The sequence below is a fragment of the Cyanidioschyzon merolae genome, chromosome 11 (genome assembly GCF_000091205.1).
Source record: "Cyanidioschyzon merolae strain 10D DNA, chromosome 11, complete genome".
Taxonomy (NCBI): domain Eukaryota; phylum Rhodophyta; class Bangiophyceae; order Cyanidiales; family Cyanidiaceae; genus Cyanidioschyzon; species Cyanidioschyzon merolae.
In genome coordinates this window covers 338,194-360,710 of record NC_010137.1, presented here as the reverse complement: position 1 = coordinate 360,710, position 22,517 = coordinate 338,194, and the positions used below count along the sequence as shown (strand labels likewise).

At 56.1% G+C, this 22,517-nt stretch overlaps 7 protein-coding genes and 1 non-coding gene across 8 annotated transcripts, besides 1 other annotated feature; 4 read left to right on the top strand and 4 right to left on the bottom strand.

The window, feature by feature from the left end:
* Positions 1-1,381: 1,381 nt before the first annotated feature.
* On the top strand, positions 1,382-6,064 carry CYME_CMK133C (hypothetical protein, conserved; the record flags this gene model as incomplete). Its single annotated transcript, XM_005536490.1, has 1 exon — positions 1,382-6,064. The coding sequence occupies one exon, from the start codon at positions 1,382-1,384 to the stop codon at positions 6,062-6,064; it is 4,683 nt and encodes a 1,560-aa protein (XP_005536547.1).
* Positions 6,065-6,099: 35 nt separating this feature from the next.
* Positions 6,100-6,537, bottom strand: CYME_CMK132C (probable transcription initiation factor TFIID, subunit TAF10; the record flags this gene model as incomplete). The annotated part of the gene is made up of 1 exon (XM_005536489.1): positions 6,100-6,537. One exon carries the CDS (start codon positions 6,535-6,537, stop codon positions 6,100-6,102), a length of 438 nt encoding a protein of 145 aa, XP_005536546.1.
* Positions 6,538-7,965: 1,428 nt separating this feature from the next.
* Positions 7,966-9,291, top strand: CYME_CMK131C (enolase; the record flags this gene model as incomplete). The annotated part of the gene is made up of 1 exon (XM_005536488.1): positions 7,966-9,291. The coding sequence occupies one exon, from the start codon at positions 7,966-7,968 to the stop codon at positions 9,289-9,291; it is 1,326 nt and encodes a 441-aa protein (XP_005536545.1).
* Positions 8,772-9,280: a sequence feature (possible transcribed region).
* A 688-nt stretch (positions 9,292-9,979) lies between the features above and the next one.
* On the bottom strand, positions 9,980-11,941 carry CYME_CMK129C (nitrate ABC transporter ATP-binding protein; the record flags this gene model as incomplete). The annotated part of the gene is made up of 1 exon (XM_005536487.1): positions 9,980-11,941. One exon carries the CDS (start codon positions 11,939-11,941, stop codon positions 9,980-9,982), a length of 1,962 nt encoding a protein of 653 aa, XP_005536544.1.
* A 1,221-nt stretch (positions 11,942-13,162) lies between these two features.
* CYME_CMK128C (hypothetical protein, conserved) lies at positions 13,163-13,375 on the top strand (the record flags this gene model as incomplete). The annotated part of the gene is made up of 1 exon (XM_005536486.1): positions 13,163-13,375. One exon carries the CDS (start codon positions 13,163-13,165, stop codon positions 13,373-13,375), a length of 213 nt encoding a protein of 70 aa, XP_005536543.1.
* Positions 13,376-13,477: 102 nt separating this feature from the next.
* Positions 13,478-18,070, bottom strand: CYME_CMK127C (hypothetical protein; the record flags this gene model as incomplete). The annotated part of the gene is made up of 1 exon (XM_005536485.1): positions 13,478-18,070. The coding sequence occupies one exon, from the start codon at positions 18,068-18,070 to the stop codon at positions 13,478-13,480; it is 4,593 nt and encodes a 1,530-aa protein (XP_005536542.1).
* A 2,183-nt stretch (positions 18,071-20,253) lies between these two features.
* On the top strand, positions 20,254-21,375 carry CYME_CMK126C (probable ammonium transporter; the record flags this gene model as incomplete). The annotated part of the gene is made up of 1 exon (XM_005536484.1): positions 20,254-21,375. The coding sequence occupies one exon, from the start codon at positions 20,254-20,256 to the stop codon at positions 21,373-21,375; it is 1,122 nt and encodes a 373-aa protein (XP_005536541.1).
* CYME_CMK125T lies at positions 20,834-22,331 on the bottom strand. Its single transcript, XR_002461380.1, has one exon. It is a non-coding gene; the product is annotated as a hypothetical transcript (transcript).
* Between the last annotated feature and the right edge of the window lie 186 nt (positions 22,332-22,517).

Here is a 22,517-nt window from a genome sequence, read left to right as displayed (position 1 = left end):
TTGGGTGCTCCTTCGGGGGATCACTCGTGATGAGCTCGATTGCGAGTTCTTCTTTCTATTCTTCTGTTTTTTCTTGCTGGTCTTCTTCTTCGGGCTGTTTCATGAGCTACTTTCTCTGATTATTTTGCTTCTAGGTGAATCATGAGGCTTCTGTGCCTCCTTCTCCGTATCTGGTTGGGTCTCTTTCGCTAATGTAGCGTCCTCGACTTGTATCAGTTCTTCATTACTGTACTGGTAATTCGATATCTCGTCGTTCAACACCGCGGCTATCCCGCAAATATTCCATGATGCGAAACCTATCGAGTCGTAGCGCGTAAGGGAATAAGAATAGCGCTGCGGTACTCCAGAGATGCTTCGTCGACTCACGCGCACCATCCACTAGTATCAGCAGTAGAACAGTTGATATCGATTCGAAAGCGACGGTTACGCTGTTGGACGCGTGAAGCTACCCCCAACACCTGGGTATGTAATCCACGAACCACTCTTTCAACAGCTTCGTATCCGCTCCCTAAACATATAGGAGGGTAAGTCGCTTGTTCCAAATGCAACCGCGAACATCCTTCTAGATGTCGTGCGAAACTTCGACCGAGAATGTTTCCAAAGTTGAGGTGGAAACCGAAGTAGGAGGTAAAAACGAGCCCGAGTTCGAGGCCGGTTCCAGGATCCCTGCCACATCCCGCCGAGTTGTTTCGGAACGGGCGGATGACTGCTCAGAAATCCCGCATCATATTCTGTCACGGCCTGCGCACCTCTATTCATTTCGGTCAATGATACGATCGAGGGACCTCCTTGCCTCCGTCGCCCGAACATCCCGCGTTAGCCCGAAGCGACTCCGGTACCTTGCTCGTGGTCCGTTGAAGCACCCAGGATAACGTTGCTCTTCTCGCTTCTGTTGTGCAGCTGGTTGACACCCATTGAGCCCGCTCCAGTACATCGTTCTTGCATCTCAGGAAAATGCTCAGGAGGTATCGGAGAAAGGATTGATCAGCCACATGAGCGCCTCTCGCTTTGATACATCGATGTTGTTTGGGCGGTGTCTGCGCTCGAGATAGTGGAACATGTGCAGATCATCAAAAGCGTCTCAGTTCCAGCTTCAATACCCTCAGTATTCGTCCATCCAAGAGCGTCCGTCTAGGTGCATCGATGGTACAGCAAAAGCGTAACCCGCACTCCTGACAGGCTACGTGATTTTTGTGTACAGCAGCTGCAGCGAACGCTCACCGAAGGAAAAGGCAATCTTGTACTAGAAATTGCATCATTTTCGCATATGGTGATTTGAATCGCCCACGCGAATGCAGCCGATGCTTGCCCGTCTACGAGGCAATGTGCGGGAAGCTGTCGTTCCCGCCTCGCAGCGGGCACTTCAGACCGCTGCCTGCCTATGGAGCGCTTTATTCAGCGGCAACGGAAACGTTCCCGTGAACCCGAATCCATTGATCATACAAGCGGTACCGTTGATTATCAAGTCGGACGCAGTTTACAACGAGATCACCAGAAAGTCGCAGTAGGCGGCAGAAGACACAGCATCGAAGAGGCGGGCGCTGCATCTCGCCCAAGCGCTACACGGATTGAGTTCCCTCGAAAGTTTTCCACAGATCCACGATCGGATACGTCACGGACAGTGCAACTCCGTGAGACTGTTGAGAAAGCATCTGAGCGAAACGCCCGGGAAGATGCAGTGATCGCTTGCGGTGAACCTCGGAATCACTGCTATTCACGAACGGCGGAGATCGACGACTCCACATCGTGCAAACCAAAAGATCCTGAAACTCAAGCGACAAAGTATCCAGGCAAATTGTTTATGCAAGAATACGCCATCAACGATGGGCGTGAAGAACAGGGTCTCCTGAACAAGCAGCCGGACGTTGCAACTCAGGGAAGCTGCACGGGAGACCCGGAAGCGCTTCCACTGAAGACGCCGGCAGCCACTCGCGTGAGAAGTTTGCTGCCGATCGAGCAGGATCCTCAGGACGAAGTGGACGATGGTGCATCCGTTGAACAAGCAAGCCAGTGCATCGTCTGGAACAGCGCCTCCCGACGTGTTTGCCGCGTGTCTCCCGGCGTTGGTTCCCGCACGCTGACCCGTACAACTCTGGAGACCGAAAAGACACCACATGAGAATCTCAGACGGCGTGCGAGCTCCGAATGTCCCGAAGTCTCGGGACAAGGCCGTGGCACTAACGCTGACGGTACGCCGGTCTCGGCTGAGGGCTTCTCCCCGGACAGTCAGACGTTCGAGATTTGGCGTCGACTACGTTCTCGGCGTCGTTCTTCGGGTCTGGAAAACACACCAGTGGCAACAACAATATCGCCGAAAACGCCCTTTACGGAAGTGCGGCGCCGTCTTGTACAACGCGCATCTCGAGCGGTGACGGTGCTGCTCGAAGGCAATCAACCTGGAGTGAACGCTCCGACGGAAACCCGTTTGACTTGTATAGATACGCTGGATGCTGCGCATGCATATAATCTAGAAGTAGAGGATGAGGCGATGCTGGATCTTTTCCAGTTATATACTGAGCGCTCTACAGAGAGCACGGGGCAGCTACGCAGCAAGGTTGGTCCACGGGAAGCAGCAAGTCCGCGATTGACGGTCGTCTCGGTGGATCGTAGCTGTGCTGCTAATGGCAAACCGAGTCAGACGCTTTTGGTGCGACCCTGCGGGGCGGGCGATCACTTTGGCACGTCAGTTTCGGATCCCGAACCAAGAACGCATCCCTCAGCGTCCTTTATTGTCGTCCTGCAGGATTCATGGTCCGAACTGAATGTTCAACAAGGCGATACGATTCGGCTCGTGCGCTGTACCGCAGCTGGCGAGTACGCTCCATTTCAAGCACGCTGTTCGGGAGCGGCTGCTCAAAACGATGTTCCAGGGCATCCGTTCATCGTGAGCGCCGAGGAGAATCTTTGCATTCTCCACCCAGACGTTCTTGTGAGCGGAACGAGTGTAGCGAACGCCTTCTCGTGCCTCCGTAGGGTCGTCCTGGGCGAACGTAATCGTTACAGCATCCATCAGCCACGAACAACTCGCGCAGCGCTGCGGGGAACGTTGCTCCATCAGCTTTTTCAGCAGCTCCTCTGGTGCTGCATTCATTCCGCTGAGACGAAGCCAACAGTGTCCGAAGAAGACTTGTGTCAGTTAGTTCGTCGCTACTATGCGGAACTGTACGCACTCGGTGAGTCCGAAGACGAGCTGCTCTCCTATCTGCGCGAAAGCGTGCCCGATCTCGCGCTCCATGTACAGCACCTTTGCTGCGAGCAGCACGGGGTGCATCTCCAGGTCAGAGGACAATGCAACTTGAGCGGCGTCGACAGTATGCGCATTCAGAAGCTCTATGACATCGAAGAGAGCATCTGGAGTCCCATTTTCGGCCTCAAGGGCAGCATCGACGTCACCGTCGCTGCTGAGTTGCTGGATCGTGATCGCTCGGGTCAGACGCTGCCGATTACCTGCCTGGAATTGAAAACCGGACGCCAGGAGGGTTTCAGTGGAATCGCTCACAGAGCTCAACTCATTCTATATGCGCTATTGTTGAGTGAGCGTTACGGAACCTCTGTGCAGGCGACGATACTGCTGTACCTGCAAAACAACCAAACAGGATCCAACTGCGGAGCTGGCAGTCGACTCGCGCATCGGGAGCATGGCCAACTTACCATGTCTCTTCATTTGATACCCATGGTACGAGCGGAGCTTATAGGTATCCTCATGACGAGAAACAAACTCGCTCATTATTTGAGATTCCGAAGAGCTTCTGCGAGTGCTGCAGAGCAGGAGGACCCACTGGACGCGGTTGGACGCAGTTGGCTGCATCTGCCGCCTCCTCTGCAGCATCAAGAGAATCTCTGTTCGTTCTGTTATGTTCGCGATGCTTGCGCGCTCTACCACCGAGTGATCGATTCTGGAGAAGCACATTCGAGTGCGATTCCAGCAGTCTTCCGGGAAATGGCCGATGGACTCTCCAACCAGCATGTTGCCTACTATCGACACTGGCTCGCCATCACGCGGCTCGAAGAAGAGGCCGCCGTCGCCAACCGTGAGGAAGTGTGGCTCTTGTCGCCGACAGAACGATCGCAACTTGGACGCTGTGTTGGCGAGCTCGAGTTGGTCCAGGTCGAAAAAACCAACGGTCTAGGCACTGGGCGCTTTGTAGACTGTTATCGGCATCGTTTCCGTATCGTCGTGGAAAGCGCATCGGACAAGTGCGGCGGTTCGACTGCATCGCCCGCGTGGCGCCAGTGCCCCGAGTCTGACGACCTCCACCTCGAGGCGATGCAAGGCGCTCGATGGGATCTGCTCACCGGCGATTATGTGCTTGTCTCGTTGTACTGGAGGCGACCACCGCGTGCCCTGCCCGACGGCGGTGACGTTTCCGCGGCGCCCTCGGCGGACGTCTGGGACCCACTTCGCCAGGAGACCGCCATAGCTGGTGGTTTTGTAGCGCAAGTGCAACCATTAACTGGCGAAATCGAGATCGATCTCGAGCGAGACTGCTCTAAGTGGCTCCAGCGTCATCCCCTGGTCGAATGTATACCAGCAAGCACCGTTCGTTGGCGTGTAGATCGAGAGGAGTTGTCGGCGGGCTTCAGCACCATGTACGGAAACCTCGAGGCGCTCCTCTATCCCGAAGCGGAGCGACTCCGACGTCTCGTGATCGATCTTGAGGCACCGCGTTTTACATTGTCCCCTGGTGCGGAACATTCGCAGTGTCCGTCATCATCTGCTTTGTTGCACATGGAGCGCTTTGCCGCAGACTTGAATGAAGACCAAAAAAGAGCGATCGAGCGCGTTTTGCGGTCTCAGGATTACGTGCTCCTTCTGGGAATGCCCGGGACCGGTAAGACCGCCACGGTGGCATGCCTCGTTGCGCTGCTTGTCGATGCAGGGTGCAGCGTTCTGCTGGCAAGTCACACGCACTCTGCTGTAGACAATGTGCTCCGTCGACTTGTCGAGCACAATGTCCACAAGTTCGTGCGACTCGGGAATCGCACCCATGTCGATCCACAGCTCTGGCCATATATGCTATGCACAGAGCAGATGCCGGATACGTCCGCAGAGCCCGCGCCTAGTCCGCTGTTACCGTCTTTGGACGCTTTCAGCGCCCGGTTCGAAGAGGCAGCCATTGTCGCTACAACCTGCTTGGGTGCAAGTCATCCGGTCTTCTATCGCCGGCGCAAGTTCGATTACGTGATCGTGGACGAGGCTTCACAAATCGCACAGCCTGTCGTTCTGGGGCCGCTCCGTTTCGCTCAGAAAGCTTTTGTGCTCGTTGGTGATGACAAACAACTGCCGCCCTTGGCACGTGATCCGCTCGCGCAAGCCCAGGGTGCAGACGAGTCGCTCTTTACTCGTTTGTGTGCAGCGCATCCAGAAGCAGTGGTCGTACTCCATCGGCAGTACCGCATGGCTGCTGATATCATGCTCTTGAGCAATGCTCTCGTCTACAATGGTAGCTTGGTGTGTGGTGATCAAGCAACCGCCGAGCAACACCTGACCAATCGGCAACAGGGCTTGCGCTATGTCTCGCCGACGCCGGACTGGTTGGTGCACGTGCTGGATCCTCGAAAGCGGGTACTCTTCCTGAATACGGACGCCGCACAGGACCGGGCCCGCGAGTTTCGCTGCGGCCAGGAGAGCATTTGCAACTATTTCGAAGCCAGTATCATCGTTCGTATCGTAGAGGCGCTGGATGACATGGGCATCGAGCGGCAGCATATTGGCATTACGTCGCCGCTGCGCGCTCAGGTTAGTCTAATTCAGAATCAGTTTCACCAAGGTCAGCGAATCCGCAATGCCGGCACGCTGCCCGAGTGCCGCACCATAGATCAGTTCCAAGGGCGGGATAAGGATGTGCTCCTTGTTTCGCTTGTGCGCAGCAACTCGAATGCACGTATTGGTCAGGTGTTGCGCGACTGGCGACGTCTGAACGTTGCCATGACACGCGCTCGCTGCAAGCTCGTCTTCGTGGGTTCCGCTCAAACCATGCGAACCAGTCCGTTTGTAGCGCGTCTTATCACGCTTATTCAGGATGTACTGCATGGACTGGTGCCGGTGACCCGTCTCAACTGAATCCGCGACCATACCAACCGACACGTGTGCTGGACTCAGCTGCCACTGGCACCACCGCCAGCAGCAGTGCCGCCACCGCCAGTACCACTAGCAGTGGCAGTGGTGGTAGTGGTGGTGCTCACATTATCCGCAAAGTACTCTGTTCGTGCCAGTCGAATACCAAACTCCTGCAACGCCCACTTGAGGTCCTCTTTGGTGAGCACAACTTTGTCATCCTCTGTGGAGCTCGAGCCCTTGTGTTGCGACTCGCGGTGAATACGGCGCTGTGTCAGTGCCTCGTGTGCAACATCTGCTACGAACTTTTGCGCAGCCAGCGCTACCAGTCGAATGACGCGAGGATCGTCCGTTTGGAACCCGGCTTTGTTGAGAAAGTGTTGGACGAGCGGGTCCGGGATCGCTGTTTGATAGTCTTCCAGCGACGCTATAAAGTCACCCAGGTCATCATTGTCGATACACCTGCCAGCGTCTGTCATGAACCTGAACGGCAGGCTGGATGAACCCTTCAGCGTCAGGTTACAGGGATTCCACAGGCGAAAGCGCACGAAAGAATTTGGAGCGTCTGTCGTGGACGGCAGCAACACGCTGGTTTGATGAATCCTTGTTCGGACATTTAGGGATGATTTGCCCCTGCAGGTCCGAGCGGCTCCAAGGATCGGCAGCGATCAGGGTACTTTATATACACTTAGGGATCAATTTGTTCATACCTCCATGCAAGCAAAATGCGACATTTGGCACCCAGCGACGCATCCACCCGCATGCCGTGTGTTCACGCGTGCCGCGCGTGCGGTGCATGTCGAGGCCATGCGTTCCGGCCCGAGGCATCTGAGCGCATCCACAGCGCAGTTGGGGACACCTGCGTGCCTGTGTCACGGCGTTGGCATTGAGTGCTTGAGGATGCAAGGTTTTCGCGAGATGCACTGGCTTTGCATGCGCCTGACGCGCAGCGCAACTGGACAGGCACCGTTCATTTCAGGTGGTGGTCAGAGAGATACCGTACTAGATCGATATGGTTGACCGATGAAGCTGCACGGATGCAGGTGCGCAAGGACGCTGGAGCGGAGCGAGCGACACGGTTGCTGCTCCTGCGCATTCGCGACCCGGTGGTGCCCAGATCCCTCGCAACGCACACATGGCACGCGTGCGATGCTGGCAACGCACTCGCTGCTGTGTGCATCCGCAGCTCGACTCCACGACATCGACGCCGTCTATGTGCCTGAAGCTTCGGCATCACTCATGATTGGCTGCTTCTTGCGGTCATTGCTCGTACTCACAGCTACCGCATGCGCTTCTGCAAACGAATGCTGCGTCGCTTCCGATGCAATCCCGTCGATCTGCGGAGCCGGCACTGTGCGCCTCGCTGGCGCTGCAGCTCCGCACGCTCGGGATCGCAACAGCGTCCGCAGCTAGCGCATTCAATAGCGACGCCATGCCGAGCGTAACCGGCTAGCGAGGCTCAGCAGTCGCCAGCCGAGTGGATCCATCCGTCCATACATACATACATACATACATACATCTATCCGTTACGCACCTATTCCCAGAAGGGAAAACTTATCCGGAGTCAGCGATGCATCGAAGCTCATACGAAAAAGCAGGCGTCTTTCTCTGGTCACGAGCAGCACGCAAACCCCTTAGGATATCTCGCGATATCCATCCATCGCATGCTATGAAAACAACGTATCGCTTGCCGTGCTTCGTAAGCACCACAAGCTGCATACGCGCAACTGCCGTCGATGGTATCGATGCGCAGTGCGCTGCGCCTCTGGATGCCCATCGCCGTCGTGCGCTGCGACGCCGCGCTAGCCATCGAATGCTGGCAGCAACTGATCGCAATGCGCTGTATAGTTTCCATTCTCCAAAGTACATTGGTATACCGCTGGAAACCCTGACGTGCTCTGATTAAAATGCCTTCTTCTATTCAGTCTGTGCGTGCTCGAGAGATCTTTGACTCACGTGGCAATCCCACAATCGAAGTGGACGTCACTACAGAGCTCGGCCTTTTCCGAGCAGCTGTGCCGTCCGGGGCCTCCACTGGCAAACACGAGGCGCTCGAGCTTCGCGACGGTGACCCGTCTCGCTTCCTTGGGAAGGGCGTAACGAAAGCGATCGCTAATGTGAACGGAGAAATAGCAAAAGCGTTGAAGGGTATGGATCCCACGGAACAACGAGCTATCGACGAGCGCATGATCGCACTCGACGGGACACCGGGCGGCTTCAAACGCCGGCTTGGAGCGAACGCCATTCTGGGCGTCTCGATGGCAGTCAGTCGCGCGGGTGCTGCAGCGAAGCAGTTACCGCTGTATAAACATATTAATGAGCTGGCGGGGAAGCCGCCGATGCTACTACCTGTGCCCAGCTTTAACGTAATCAACGGCGGCGAGCACGCTGGCAACCGACTCGCGATGCAAGAGTTTATGATCATGCCCGTGGGGGCGCACTCCTTTGCAGAGGCCATGCGCATGGGCTCAGAAGTGTACCAGAACCTCAAATCCATCATCAAGAAGCACTATGGCATCGACTCGACGGCAGTGGGCGATGAGGGCGGTTTTGCGCCGCATATCCAGGACGCCCACGAGGCCTTCAAGTTGTTGGGCCAGGCAATCGAAGCGGCTGGGTACCAGCAACAGGTCCGCATCGCCATGGATGCTGCAGCTAGCCAGTTCTGGAACGAGGAGAAACAGAAATACGATCTGGACTTTAAGCATCCCGAAGGGGCGAGTTCCATGCTGGTAAGCAAGGACGAGCTCGTGCAGCTCTACAAGTCGTTCTGCGGAACGTACCCGCTGGTCTCCGTCGAGGATCCGTTCCATGAAGAGGACTTTGATGCATACGCAGCGCTAACGGAGCAAATCGGAGAGAAGATCCAAGTCGTTGGTGACGATCTCCTGGTTACGAATATCGACCGGATCAAGGTCGCGGCGGAGAAACGCGCCTGCAACGCCCTTCTGCTCAAAGTGAACCAAATTGGAACCGTCACCGAGGCCATGGATGCGAATCGCTTCTGCCGAGACCTGCGCTGGGGGGTCATGGTGAGTCACCGCAGCGGCGAGACCGAGGATAGTTTCATTGCGGACTTGACGGTTGGCCTCGGCACCGGCCAGATCAAGAGCGGTGCACCGTGTCGTTCTGAGCGCTTGGCGAAATACAACCAGCTTTTGCGTATCGAAGAGGAGCTCGGTTCGTCAGCGGTCTATGTGGGTGACAAGTTCCGCACTCCGTGGGAACGTTGAGGCGCACTTGTCGGGAGTCGGCGTGAATCCCCGGACCCTCATGAGCGAAACAGGCGGGATATGGCGTGCGCACCTGCTCTGTGCGTCTCAGGGGAACGCTTGTCGTCTGCGGTTACCGTTGCATAAGTAAAGTGTCTTGGAGCGTATTCTCATCCGAAAACGTTCAAGAAATGGACTCGACTCGCTTCAATGCATGCGTGAGCGATCCCTGAAATTCTTGTCGAGATACCTGGTTACTGGTGAGTCTTCGCAGGTTCGTTCGAGAGCAATCCAGATCGCCAATGTATCCGCTTTCCGCTTTAACGAGAATGTTAACCAGTCGTAGTCAGCGCTTTTTTAAGCAAAACGTACGAGTAGAGAAGGCGTCTGCATGTCGCTGGATCGAACCGTAACCCCTGACGACACCCCGTCCGCAGAAACACATGCGTCGAGTGACGCTCTCACCATCGATACCGATATATAGTAGCGGCGATAGCCATAGCGGATTTCACAGCTGCGCCTACTCCCGCATCCATGCATTCGTTCTCCCCAAACAGAGGCAATAGGTAAAACGCGCCCCGATATACGAAACGTATGGGGCGCGCTCTCGAGCACAACGCCACACAGGCGGTCCCTGGCAGCGGCGTCCTCTAATGGATCCGTTTTTGAACAAGGCGTTTGTTGTGCGGAATGTCGACCCTGATGGGACTTATTCCAGATCCGGCGCTGTGTCTACCGAGTGCCCCGCGTTGGTTACCCGGGGCCGTTGGTTTGGCGTCTCCGTCTGATAGGTTTCAGTGGAGCGGCGATCCGCGAGCATTCCGTTCGTGTTGGCGTCGTTCTCGTCCTCGAGGAAGAGTTCGCCGCTGACGCTATCGTACGCAAAGAGCTCGGCATAGCGACCCCATTCGATCGCGGTGTCGAGCTGACGACGAGACTCGGACGGCTCGAAGTATCGATCGAGTAAACTGTCGAGCACCAGGCTCTCTGGAATGCGACGATGCTTAGCTCGCTGCAACAATCGACAAATGGTTTGGATGAGACGTGCATCTGGAGCCACGAGCAGCGCTCCCCGAACTATTCGCTTTCGATCATCGACGCTGCCGGCAACAAAGGCATGCCCAGCCCCAGTGAGCGCCACGTCTCCTTCAGATACAGAGAGGAGACCCAGAATTTCCGCAGCCTCTACGATCGGATACAGGCCGTGCACATCGAGCTGCAGCGCCTGGCCTAAGCGATAGAGGTCCACGACGGGGCTGTTCTCTGAGGCGAGAAGCTGGAGAAGCCCCGCCACAGATCCCAACCGAACCGGTGGTAATGCCGGGAACTCGTTCAAGCGCTCGTCATTACTCCTCGCGGCCTTTTGCAGCAGCTGGCGCTTCGCAGCTGCCGACAACGGACGATCACTTGGCTGTCCGTCATTCGTTGTGCTTGGGCTTGCGGCGGCAGCGTTATCACCAGCTCGATTCTGGGTTTCCTGCTCGGTGCTGGCAATAGAGCCTCGTTGACTTTGCGCACGATCCGGTGGCGACACGAGCACGCGAGAATCCGATGCCGTTGCACCGCCTCTTCCTGAACGCTCTGTAACCGACGTGACTTGGTCCACAGCATCTACCGGAAGCGTAACCTCGTCGCTGATGATTTTATATACCCGATCGACGAGCTCCTGAAATGCATCCGACTTGCGATCCCGTGGATGGCGGAGACGTACCGGGATTTCAGCCCGTATACGGCCTGGACCCTTGCCCAAGACGACAATGCGATCCGCCAGGGATACAGCCTCTTCAATGCCATGCGTGACCATGAGGATACTCTGCGTCGGCATCGAGCCATGCGTCCAAAGGTTCAGGAGCTCAGAGCGCAGGTTCTCTGCAGTAAGCACGTCCAGTGCACTAAACGGTTCGTCCAGCAGCAACAGCGTCGGATGGGTTACCAGCGCTCGTGCGAATCCTACGCGTTGGCGTTGGCCACCTGATAATTCGCGCGGATACGCATTCTCGTAGCCATCGAGTCCAATCATATCGACGATCGCAGTCGCTTGTCGACGGCGTTCGGCTAGAGGGATTTCGGATCCCAGACCCAGCATCACGTTTTCCACCACCGTGAGCCACGGGAATAACGCAAAGTTTTGAAAGACAATGGCTGCATTGGGGTTTACGCCACGCAGCGGCTTCCCTGCAAAGTACACGGTACCGCGCGTCGGCTGCACCAAGCCAGCGAAGAGGCGCAATATGGTCGATTTTCCGGAACCCGACTGCCCCACAAGACATACAATTTCGTAGCGGTGCAGGGCTAGCGAGATATCTTCAATGACAGGAAAGTGCTCCCGAACGTGGTACGACACGTTGACGAGTTCCGCTACCGGCGTCGCTGAGTCAGGCGTCACTGCAGCTGACCTAGGAGCGTCGCCAGCCGCCATTCGGCTAAGTCGCAAGAACGGAAGCTCTAGTGGGGTCATTGTTTCCCGAGTAATAGCCGTTGAAGACCAGGAGCGTTTTGATTCGCGCCATTGTGCCGATAAGAGCGCGTTACGCCTCGGTTTCTGTACCGGTAACGAGGCCGCAGTGCCGTGCTCAGGTCGCTTCGCGAAGCTCGCACTGCCCGGAAACCGGGTCCTTGACGCTGTATGCGACCAGACTAGTGCGTGCCAATTAGTCGGTATAGTGAACATGCGTCACGAGTTCGGAACAGCGTTATGGATAAACGCAGAGACTACCTCGCACCGTTGGTTTCCACACGCTGCCAAACGAGGCGTGTCGGCGCTCGTTGAGATTGAAGGCACGAGCGGCGGCAGGCAGCATCGACGGCGGCGGCGGCGGCGGCGGCGGCGGTAGAGCACTGATGGCGCGCGCCGCTCTGCAACGGGTTCCGCCGAGGTGCCCGTTAGACGCAGCCCCAGTCTACATAGTATGGTATGGAACTGTATATATTGGTTGATTGCTGCCGCACAGTCGGAGAGTCTACCAACTCATTTCTGTTTCGTACTCGCAGCCTTGTACTGCAGAAGATCAATATCACGTTACAATGTATGCTATGGATCGGAGTCGAATTGTGTATAGAATCTATTCTTTGCTGAACAGCGCATGGAGTGCAGCATTCCTCCATCAGGTCAGTCATAACACAGTATGCAGACGGTTAAGGAACACTGAAAGCACGAAGAGGATGCGCTCTGCGCCCAGAGCTCGTATTGGAACAGTGTGGTAACGATAGATAGTAGCAAACGACCCGTTCACCACCGTATGGAAAGCAAAAGCAACGATCATAGTCGCCACAGGTGCCTCTTCTGCTCAACAGCTTGTTCGAATGGTCCCGAAAACGCTGGGCGATGGAGAGAGCGCAGCGGTACGCTTGAGCGGTAGAAAAGCGCGGAGAGCTGGCACAGCACCAGATAGCACAGTGGGCACAAAGTCTGGCAATTCTTGCAATGGTGCATTCAAGCTGCGGCAATAGATGTGTATGAAGTGCTTGAGCCGCGACTTCAACACCGCCATCCCTATCAGACGATATGTGGTACCGAAGACGTGACCCGCGGAACTGTCGCGATCGAATTCTCTGAGGTAACCTTCGATACTCGAAGTGAATAAAGAGAAGCAGAAACCGATAGTAGGCAGCGGGTCGTATAAGGCTCGGAAACGTATGGATCAAGGTGGCTAGATAGGTGCCATCGTATCCGCGTTGCGCATGCGACCCTGCATGGTCGCTTCGATCGTAACTGTATTAAACTGTACATATTTATAATTTAAGGACAAGGTCCACCGATTTGCCGATCGCATCCGCTGGCGCCGCTGCAACACCCCTTGCTCAGTGTAGGATCGGAACAAACGCTCGCGTCATCGTTGAAGAAGCGTCACGAGACCCGTCGAGCTGGTTCCTTAGACACCTAGTGCTGGCGATGGTAAGTGCTTGGTCTGGGGCGCTGTTTGGTTTAGCAGTGCAACTTATGTCAAACGCACTCCAAAAGCTGCCGTTGATGCGGCGACCCTGGGAGCACGTGCTCTTCGCAGCGGGCGGCGCGTTTGTGGGTCACAAACTGGGCGACCTGGAGGTGGAACTTACGCAACGCATTGAAGCGCATCGCGCTAATCAGAAGCGTCCCGGCTCGTAAGGTATCCGAATCAGTGCCCGTATGGCGGGAGAATCGCGCTCGGGCGGTACGGGCTATCGGTTGCCGCTGCTGGTACAGGCGCGAGCACAGCGCGGTCTAGGTTCAGGACGTGGTTGCACTGGTGTCCGGGGCAGCGTTCAGGAGTTCTCGCAGCTGAAGCAGAACATGTTGTGAGAGATAGATAGGGTGTCGCCGAGGGCTGCTGCACTCCAAGCGCAAGACAACGAGTTGAGCAGCGTCAGCATAGAGCTGCTTTTGTATCAGCAGCTTCAGCATAGACTCGAGGTGGTTCTCGCGCAGGGCCACGGCATCAACTAGCCAACGTGGTGCCGAAGCGATGCCCACTGTCACTTTCGTTTTGAAGGTGGACGGCGCCGGTTTGGACTCGCTCGCGTCATCGCTTTGTTTGCGACTGGGTATCCTCGCTTCCGCAGTTGACGTTGGTATCGCAGCAGGGTCCAGGTCCCTGTTCGGCAAGCGCTCTGTAGCTATTCCCTGGGAATTCGTTCTGCGCTCGGAGCTAGCGGTCTGCATGGGCTTGCCAGTGCACTGAATCCAGGCCTCCAGAGCAGGAGTGAAAACGTACCCAGTTCGCGCGGTCAAAGCAGCGTAATTGAGGGCCGCTTCGAGTTCCTTGTCGATCTGGACGAGCGCAGCATCAGCCGCTGCATGTTCATCATATAAAGGTTGCACACGCTCGACAGCAAGGCGAATAATACGAGCAGTCTCGCGACGAACATCAGCGAGCGCCATGCTTGGAGCCGCCGCATCAGAAGATGCAGCAGTAGCAGCAGTAGCTTCGTTCCACCATAAACACGTGAGCCTCAGAGCTGCCATGATACCGCTCTCACCATCGAAACGATGTGGACTAGCGACAAGCTGATACGCCACGGATCGAGCTGCCGCATCGCTGGTCTCGAATAGGAAACGCAAGTTTCCGCTGCTGTGCCCCGATGCATTCAGCTGACGTCGCAGTGCACGTTGATAGCGAACGAGCAACCAGGCCCGACGAATGTCAGCCTCTTGGACCATCACCCAGGACGGAGTGACGGGAACGGCTTTGTCCCCGGCCTGCTTGAGCAGGTAGAGCGCGAGCTGTAACGCGCACTGACGTTGCTCCAGGAGCCATGTGACGCGTTCAGACTCGCCAGCGGCTGAAGCGTCGACCAGCAACTGCGCTTGCTGTGCCGCTGGTACCGCGTCCAGTGCTTGACGAGTACGCTCGGCCCAGTCAACGGCGACGCACGCTGCCAGCCACCATTCGTTCCGAGTCATGTAAACAGCACACGTCGTCTCGTACAGTGAACCCGCACGCTCCAGATCACAGGCGGTCGCGAGGCGCCAAAGCGCCTCAGCAGAGCGCAGAAAGCACAGAGGTGGTAGGGATTGAGCCAGCAACCACGGCATTCCTTTCATTTCGATGGCTTTTTGTAGCAGGAGATAGAGCGCATCACGGGTCTGAGGCGCACTCGATTCCCGGAGATCCTTCACGAGCACCGAGAGCGCCTCGTCGAGCGCGTTCGTATCCAGTGCCCGCATGAATAGAAAGAATCCCAACTGAGTCTGGGTGATTTCTCGCTCGGTTCGTTCACGTACAGAAACGAGGCCCGGTTGAGGCTCGCCTCCTGCTTGCACATGGCGCTCTGCCCTTAGGGTCGCAAGGGCGACTCGCGCCATTTGACAGGCTGCCTCATGCGCCTGTTGATCCTCGAGAAACTCCACCATGCGTTCTGCGTAATCCAGTGCACCGCTCATACTTCCAACGAGTTGTGGTAAGAGTTCCAGATCAAGTGGCCGCTGCTTCTGCTGGAGCTCCGTCCACGCCTCAACAAAAGGCGACACTGGATCCGTTTGCCGCTCCTCACGCCAGCGCTGCAGTGCGATGAGGCCTGCCACATGAGCACGAACCGCAGGCATCTCATTCTCATAGAAAGAATCGATCAGGAGCAGCGCCCAGTGCAACGGCGCCTTCTCTACCAGAAGACGTACCATCGAAGGACTCGGCCGTATCAGCAGCGGTACCAGCGTCAACCAGGTGGCAGAGCCGGCAGACGCGCTTGCGTTGGCGTTAACAGAGTCTGTGCTGAGCGCGTGCTGCATTTTCAGCCAAACGAGCCACTCGCCGTTCCCGAGCATTCGTTCCACGAAATGGTGTCCGTACTGGTCGCTTAGCTCGGCGCTGGTGCTGATGCGCAGTGCCAAGTCCCACAGCCGTTCCTGGTGATTCCAGAAATTTAGCTGCTGCTGCTGCTGCTGCTGCCCTAGCGCGGCAAGATTCGCGCCAATGCCAGCAAAAGTCCGCCGCACGTAGGCAATTTGCGGCAGACTTGTAGCCTGCACGACTGCTAGCAGGCCAGGTGGCGGTTGGAGGCGCTGTAGAGCATCCGCGGTCAGCAGACATGGACCAGTCACGATATCCCACAGGTGATGCAGCAGCGCTGCCGAGTCGTCCTGTTGCAGCAAGGCCGGTGGCGATGCAAGTGGCTCCAGCGCTGGCGTTGATCCACCAATCGAGGCATCGCAGCGTGAAGCATTGAAGCGCTCGACAAGCAGCCTACTCAAGAAAGTCATCCAGGGCAGCGCATCGCCCTGATTGGTGCTGAACGAATGATCGCGACTCCGGAAAAACAGGCACTCCGACGCATCACAGAGGCGGAGTACGGCGGCACCCCAGGGATGCACGACAAGGCTGAATGCATCCAAAAGAGGCATCGGTTGCAGCTGTAGAACGGACGCGTCGTTTTCGAGGTAAAACATGCGAACGCGACGAAGGAAGCGATCCATCGTCGCGGGATCCTGTGTTGCGAGCTCGACCAGGCGCTCCCGCAGATACCGAACGAGGCACGGCGACGCCGATAACGTCCACGGTGACATGCTTTGATCCAGTGCGTACTCCGACGTCACGGCAGAGGTATTTGCAGCATCTTGCTCGCTGCGGAGCGAACGCTGCAGTACCCGGTAGACAGTGCCCCAGGGGAAACGATGCGGCGCTAGAATACGCTCTACCGGGTCGCGTCCCGGTGTCCGATCCAGGGCGCCTTGCAGATGGAGGTCCGCATCTATCTCATCCTCGGCAGCGATACTGTAGACCGGCTTCAGTGAGAATGACCACCAGGGCTCTCCCGAGGCTTCCCGGGTACTTGCCGATGAGATAGCATCAGCGGATACCGGTATCAAGGTGATACTGCCGTTTGCCCAGCCCAGACAGAGTGCCTGCTGCGATTGCCAGAAGCAGCACGTCGTCAGCTCTTCCGCAGGCGCCTCCGCATCAGCCAAGAGCTGTGTGGTGAGTTCCAGACCGGTGGGCGTGCTGTTTTCCTCAGCAGCGCGCCGCAAGACGACATGAATGAGTTGCAAACGCAACAGGCCGCTTGCGTCCAAAACAGAGACGACGGCTAAAAATGAGGCCATTACTCCGTTTGGCGCAGCTATCTCCACAGAATGCGTATGCGGCACCAAGCCGAAACTCCCCGATGACGCCAGCGAGGCACGCCAGGGCACCGACTCAACAAAGACCTGCGGGTTGCCCAGGTCCCACAGTCGAAAAATGCCCTCCATGTCGAGCATCAACACGTGGCCACGCATCGCACAAGTTGCAACGATCGGAACTTGTCCAAAAGCGCGACCTGCAGACCTGCTGCTGGCAAGCCAAGGCGTCCGCCTCTCCACTCCCAGCGGAGATACGCGGGTTGGTGTGGAGGCTCCCGCCGTGGCCCCCAGGCGCCCCGGCGTTTTCAGTGATTGCAGTATCCTCTTTGCTGGACCGAAATTACGGAAACTCTTCGGGGATGCGAGCGTCGTCAGCGTGTATGAAACGTTTGTCACATCCATTCCCGTAGGCTGCATGATTTCGATACGGAATAGATGCCCACTTCGTGCGAACGCAATAAAAGCGTGCGGCGCATCCTCCAAGGCTTGGATTGCGTAAACTTCGGTCGGCAAGTGCAGCGTCTGAACTGTGTTCGAGGGAAATGGGGCGTAGGTCTCCATGGAAAAGTAACGCATATCCGCCGTCTCGGTATCGAGGTGGCTTTCCTGAACAGATTCCCGACGCATGCTTCCAGGTGTTCGCATCACTCGTTCGGACGAAAGCGCTGTGCCTACACCCAACCCGTTTCTGTACTCGTAAGCAACAACTTCTGTCTGGGCTGACTTGAGCGCGCTCAGTCGAACGCAGACAAGTCGAGTACCCGCAACGAGGAGGTAGCACCAGCTCGGGTCCGCACCAAAGACCACGGCGGAGATGGATTCGTCCAGTAGACGCCACCGCTCTCCGTGTAAGACTTGAGCAAGCGTCGCTTGCAAAGTCGACAGGTTTCCCAGAGCCCCTGGATCTGGAAACTTTTGCATAGAACCGTAGAAACGTTTCCGGGCGATCTCGAGCCAAAGCGAGGCACCAGCCCGATCCCGCTCCTTGTGACGCAAAAGCCTCCAGATGAGCACCTCGATGTACTCGTCATTGAAACCTGCCTCTGAGTCTCGTACGGGAGCGCCAAACACCGCGCCCGCGTCCACAACCCGCCCGCTGCTAGCTTCGAGCGCTGTTTGCGTTGCGCCCTGGGAGGCAGTCGGCCCACCAGGGCTAGCGATGGACTCGGGTTCCGCGGTCCTCCCTGTAGCCAAACTACGCGTTGTCCAGGTCGCAACCTCATCCCAGGAGAAAAGTGCGCTCTCTCGATACAACTCGGTCTCCATGCTCCGCAGACGTACCACAGGCGTTTACCGGCACCAGCGTCTGCGGAGAAGCGAGCGCAACGTGGTTGTCACCAAAGCCACGCCCTTGCCCTCGTGCCGCCACGCTGGATCGAACCTCGGGTGCATTCAGGGCAAGCGCTGCTCTACGAGTCGAGCTTGTCATGACTTTTGGGATTACTGGAATCGCAGCATCGATAACCCGCATTGCTTATGCATCCGGTGACGTCCAATGAGCATGATGGGTAGCGTTCCAGAGAAACAACAACCAGGCGCTACGTTCCCGTACGTATCTCCAAACGCGCTGTAACGTGCCGCTTCTAGCAGCTTCAAGCTCCGAGCAGAGCACAGGCACGCTGCAGGAGAACCGCCTGTGCAGCGGCTTCACGCTGTTCGGACACCGCTGGTGGAGAATGCTTCCTGAGACTCGTTACCGGAATGCGGCACCGATGATGGTGTGTTCTGGTTTGCACACCGCTTGAGGTCGAAGGGTGCCGGCAGCCGGCATGGACGCTGCGACCTTTCGAATGACATTGCGTATCTCATGTACGATATTCATGTGATACGGAACGAGTACGGTTCTCTGAAAGGACGGAATTCAACAAGATTCCCATGAGTCGAGCACTGGACAGCACGCTGCAGACGGATTTTTTTCGGGAATTATGGAGCCAGCCTCGATACGCCTGTTGGACGAACGAGACGCCTTGCGTTCCGTGTGTCAGTCCGTGGACGTCTGGGCCATGATGAGGCATCAGCGAATAATGATCTGCGTATGAACATGCTTTTTATATGACGGTTCCTGTGAAACGCAGCGCTCTGGCGTGCTTCCTGGATCACCTTCACCGGAAACGCAGACCGACACATGATCTGCGTATGAACATGCTTTTTATATGACGGTTCCTGTGAAACGCAGCGCTCTGGCGTGCTTCCTGGATCACCTTCACCGGAAACGCAGACCGACACATGATCTGCGTATGAACATGCTTTTTATATGACGGTTCCTGTGAAACGCAGCGCTCGGGCGTGCTTCCTGGATCACCTTCACCGGAAACGCATACCGACACATGATCTGCGTATGAACATGCTTTTTATATGACGGTTCCTGTGAAACGCAGCGCTCTGGCGTGCTTCCTGGATCACCTTCACGCCAACAGCATGAGTGGACAGCGCCAGCAGTACCCCGTGCATGACCCACACGATACCACGGTGACGATTCCCGTCACTAGACCTATGGTGCAAGCTGTGCGCTCAAACCTGTTATACGCTGACCAATGCCGTACGCATGGTCGGCACGATGTTGTGCAGCAGACACGCAACCGACTAGCATTGAACGCGCTTATGTTAGCTGGTTTGTCTCTGCTGTCAGTCCTGTCCATGGGTACGCATGTCAATGCAGCAGCGCAAGCTCCGGATACTCTAGAACAATCGTCTCGTTGGGGCGCGAGCAGCGACTCATGGACTTGATTCTCAAGTTTGTTTCACATGCGCTGCGGTGTATAGCTGGGGATCGGAATCACGGTGCAACGTATCCTATCGATGTCGAAGAATTGCCTATATGATATATGTTCTTTACTGAACAGTGAAAGCAGGACGGGATTCCTCTTTCTCGTCACACATAACACAGTACGCTGATGGTTGAGGAAGCCTGAAACAAACATGTATATGCGCTTTGGGACAAAAACCTGTATTATCAAAGAGCGGTTGCGGTTAATCGTAGAACACGACCCGTTGATCGTCTTACAGGAGGAGGAAACAGGATCATAGAAGTTGCCACCACAGGCATCTCTGATTCCCGAGAGCTTGTTCGCATGGTCCAGAACACACTGGGATACAATTGCAACAGACTCCTAGTTCACGCACGGTGATCTTTCACCAAACTCGTAACGACAGCGTTCCTGGAACATCAGTAACGATACACAGCAGCGGGACGTTGGTTTGCTTTTTTCAGTTGATGAGGCTTGCTTCGGACGAAATCATCAAAGCATATATGATTGTTGGCGGAGCATGGAACCCGTTCCACGTACGATCGAACTCGAAAAGAACGTGGATAGCACTTGTTCTCGGGGGAGCTGATGCAGTCGGCCGCCTCAGTGTCGCTCGTGGAGGAGGCGCATACAACAGCACCCTCTTTGTCCAATCATTGAAGACTTTTCCACGGACGTCTGACGACGTCTGTCTACTCCACAATGTGGTATTCCACCATTCCCCTTGCGTTCGACCTTTTACCGGTTCTCTTGTGGTGGTTCCAGTTCACTTTCTGCCTGACAGCCGCGTCCATTGTTGCCGGAGCGATCTGTGAGCGGGTTCGCGTGTTCGCCTACATCGGGTTCGTTGCACTCATGATGGGTTTTGTCTACCCAGTGATCTCTCATGCCATCTGGAACGCCAACGGATGGCTGAATCTGTTCTACAACAAAGTCACAAATCCAACGACCGGTCATATCATCGGCAGCTTTGGCTTCTACGGTACCGCGGGCTCCATTGACTTTGCTGGCAGCGGCGTGGTGCATATCACTGGCGGTGCTGGAGCACTCGTCAGTGCAGTGATCATCGGACCTCGAATTGGGCGTTTCGATGAAAACGGGAAGGTCCGTCCCATTCCCGGTCATAACATCTCGTTGATTGTGCTCGGTGGTCTCCTGCTGTGGTTCGGATGGTTCGGTTTCAATCCGGGTTCGCAGCTGGGTGTGTTATCATACGCGGATGGTGGTAAGGTTGGTAGCGCAGTGCGCGGTGGCTTCAATAAGAACGGTGTACCGACAGTGTACTCGAATGCAGGTCAGGTAGCGCTCGCTGCTGTGAACACACTCGTTTTATCTGCATCTGCTGGGATCACGACGCTGATTATCGCGCGATTCGTGGACAAGTACTTTGACTGCGCCTCCATGGTGAATGGCTCTATCAGCGACACAGTGGCGGTTACATCTCCCTGTTCGACCATTCCGACGTACTCGGCGCTGTGTTGCGGGGTTATTGCGGGATGGATTTGGGTTTTCGGCGATAAGCTCATCCAGCGGCTGCGTATCGATGACCCGCTCGGCGCCGTTACCGTCCACGCGTTCGGAGGCACACGGTGCGTCCTCATTCCCGGCTTTTTCGCAAAGCCTGATACCGTCGCCATGGTTTATGGCTCGTACGATGGTTCAGGGGGGTGTATTCTATGGCTATGGAAAGCAGCTCGCTGCTCAGCTGACGGAGATTCTCTACGTTTGGCCGTTTGTGGGAATGAATATCGGCGGCTACTTCTTGATCCTCAGGTTTCTCGGCCTGCTACGCGTCCCGCCGGAGGTGGGAATTCTTGGGAATGATACCTCGCGTCATGGTGGCCCTGCTTATCCAGAGGACGACGTTGGCCTTGAGGAGGATCTTGCAATGCTGCGAAGCTACCAAACCTCACAGAAGGTGGTTCAGAAAGCGTCCAGCTCTGGCTCTCCTGCTGAAGAGCGCATTGCCGTCTAGAGATTGGAGCAGGTCTCCATCCCTATCGTCCACGTCATCATTTGTCTGCCTAGCGGTGATTACGGTACATTCGACGGTGCTCATGATCACCATGCGACGCCTACAAGTTTATTCGTAGAAGAGCCCTTTTCGTTTTGCTGAAGATGCCCAGTAACTGAACGGAGCGCTCGTGCCTTTCCCGCACTACACTGCACAGAGATTCGCTTCTGTCGCATGCTGGAAAAGACGACGCCCAAAAGTGGTCAACAGCAGGTTTAGCTCGATGAACGGAACGAACCGTTTCATAGTCAAGAGTCAAGCACGCTGGGCCAGTGCTCGACGCGCTCCCACAGTGGTGGTTGCCTTTTCAAAGCCCGCACAGTTTGATTTTAAAGCCTGCTTCACGCGACAAGGAGCAGGGCGCCTGGCACCCAGATTACATCCAGGTCGTTGCGTTCCCCAAGTGCGTCGTTCCGCGCCAGCTAGCCTGCTTGCACCAACTTGCGGAGAGCGAAACTGCCACGAAAGACGTCACCGCTTCGGGTGAACGGTGCCTCGAGCCGACTTTCGGACGGGTACGGCAGTGCCATTGTGTCTCCGTACGCCGTTCATCGTGGTGCGTTTGGTGGCAAGGCGAGCGCCCACCGAAAAGTCCAGTATCCCGCGGGTCGCCTTCTCGACCCAGCAGCACTGAACCCCGAAAGCAGTCCTAGCCTTCTATTCGTGGATTGTGTTCGTTTTTTGATAGACAAGTTCAGATTTTCTTTCGTAGTCGATAGGAATCGCTCTTCCAGGGTACAAACTAGGATACTAGATCATACGTCATAAAAGGCAACTATCGACTAGCAGGGCGTTGCCACGCCTCGTTCATCCTCAGCGCATTCCTGACGTACTAGTTCTTGCCATTCTTCACAACTGACTTGTGCGTTGGTGCATATCAGCGCTGGAGACTTGCACAGCCTAAACTTCAAGCTTGTTTACCCTTTCAATTCACCTCAGGGAGTTTTCTCCT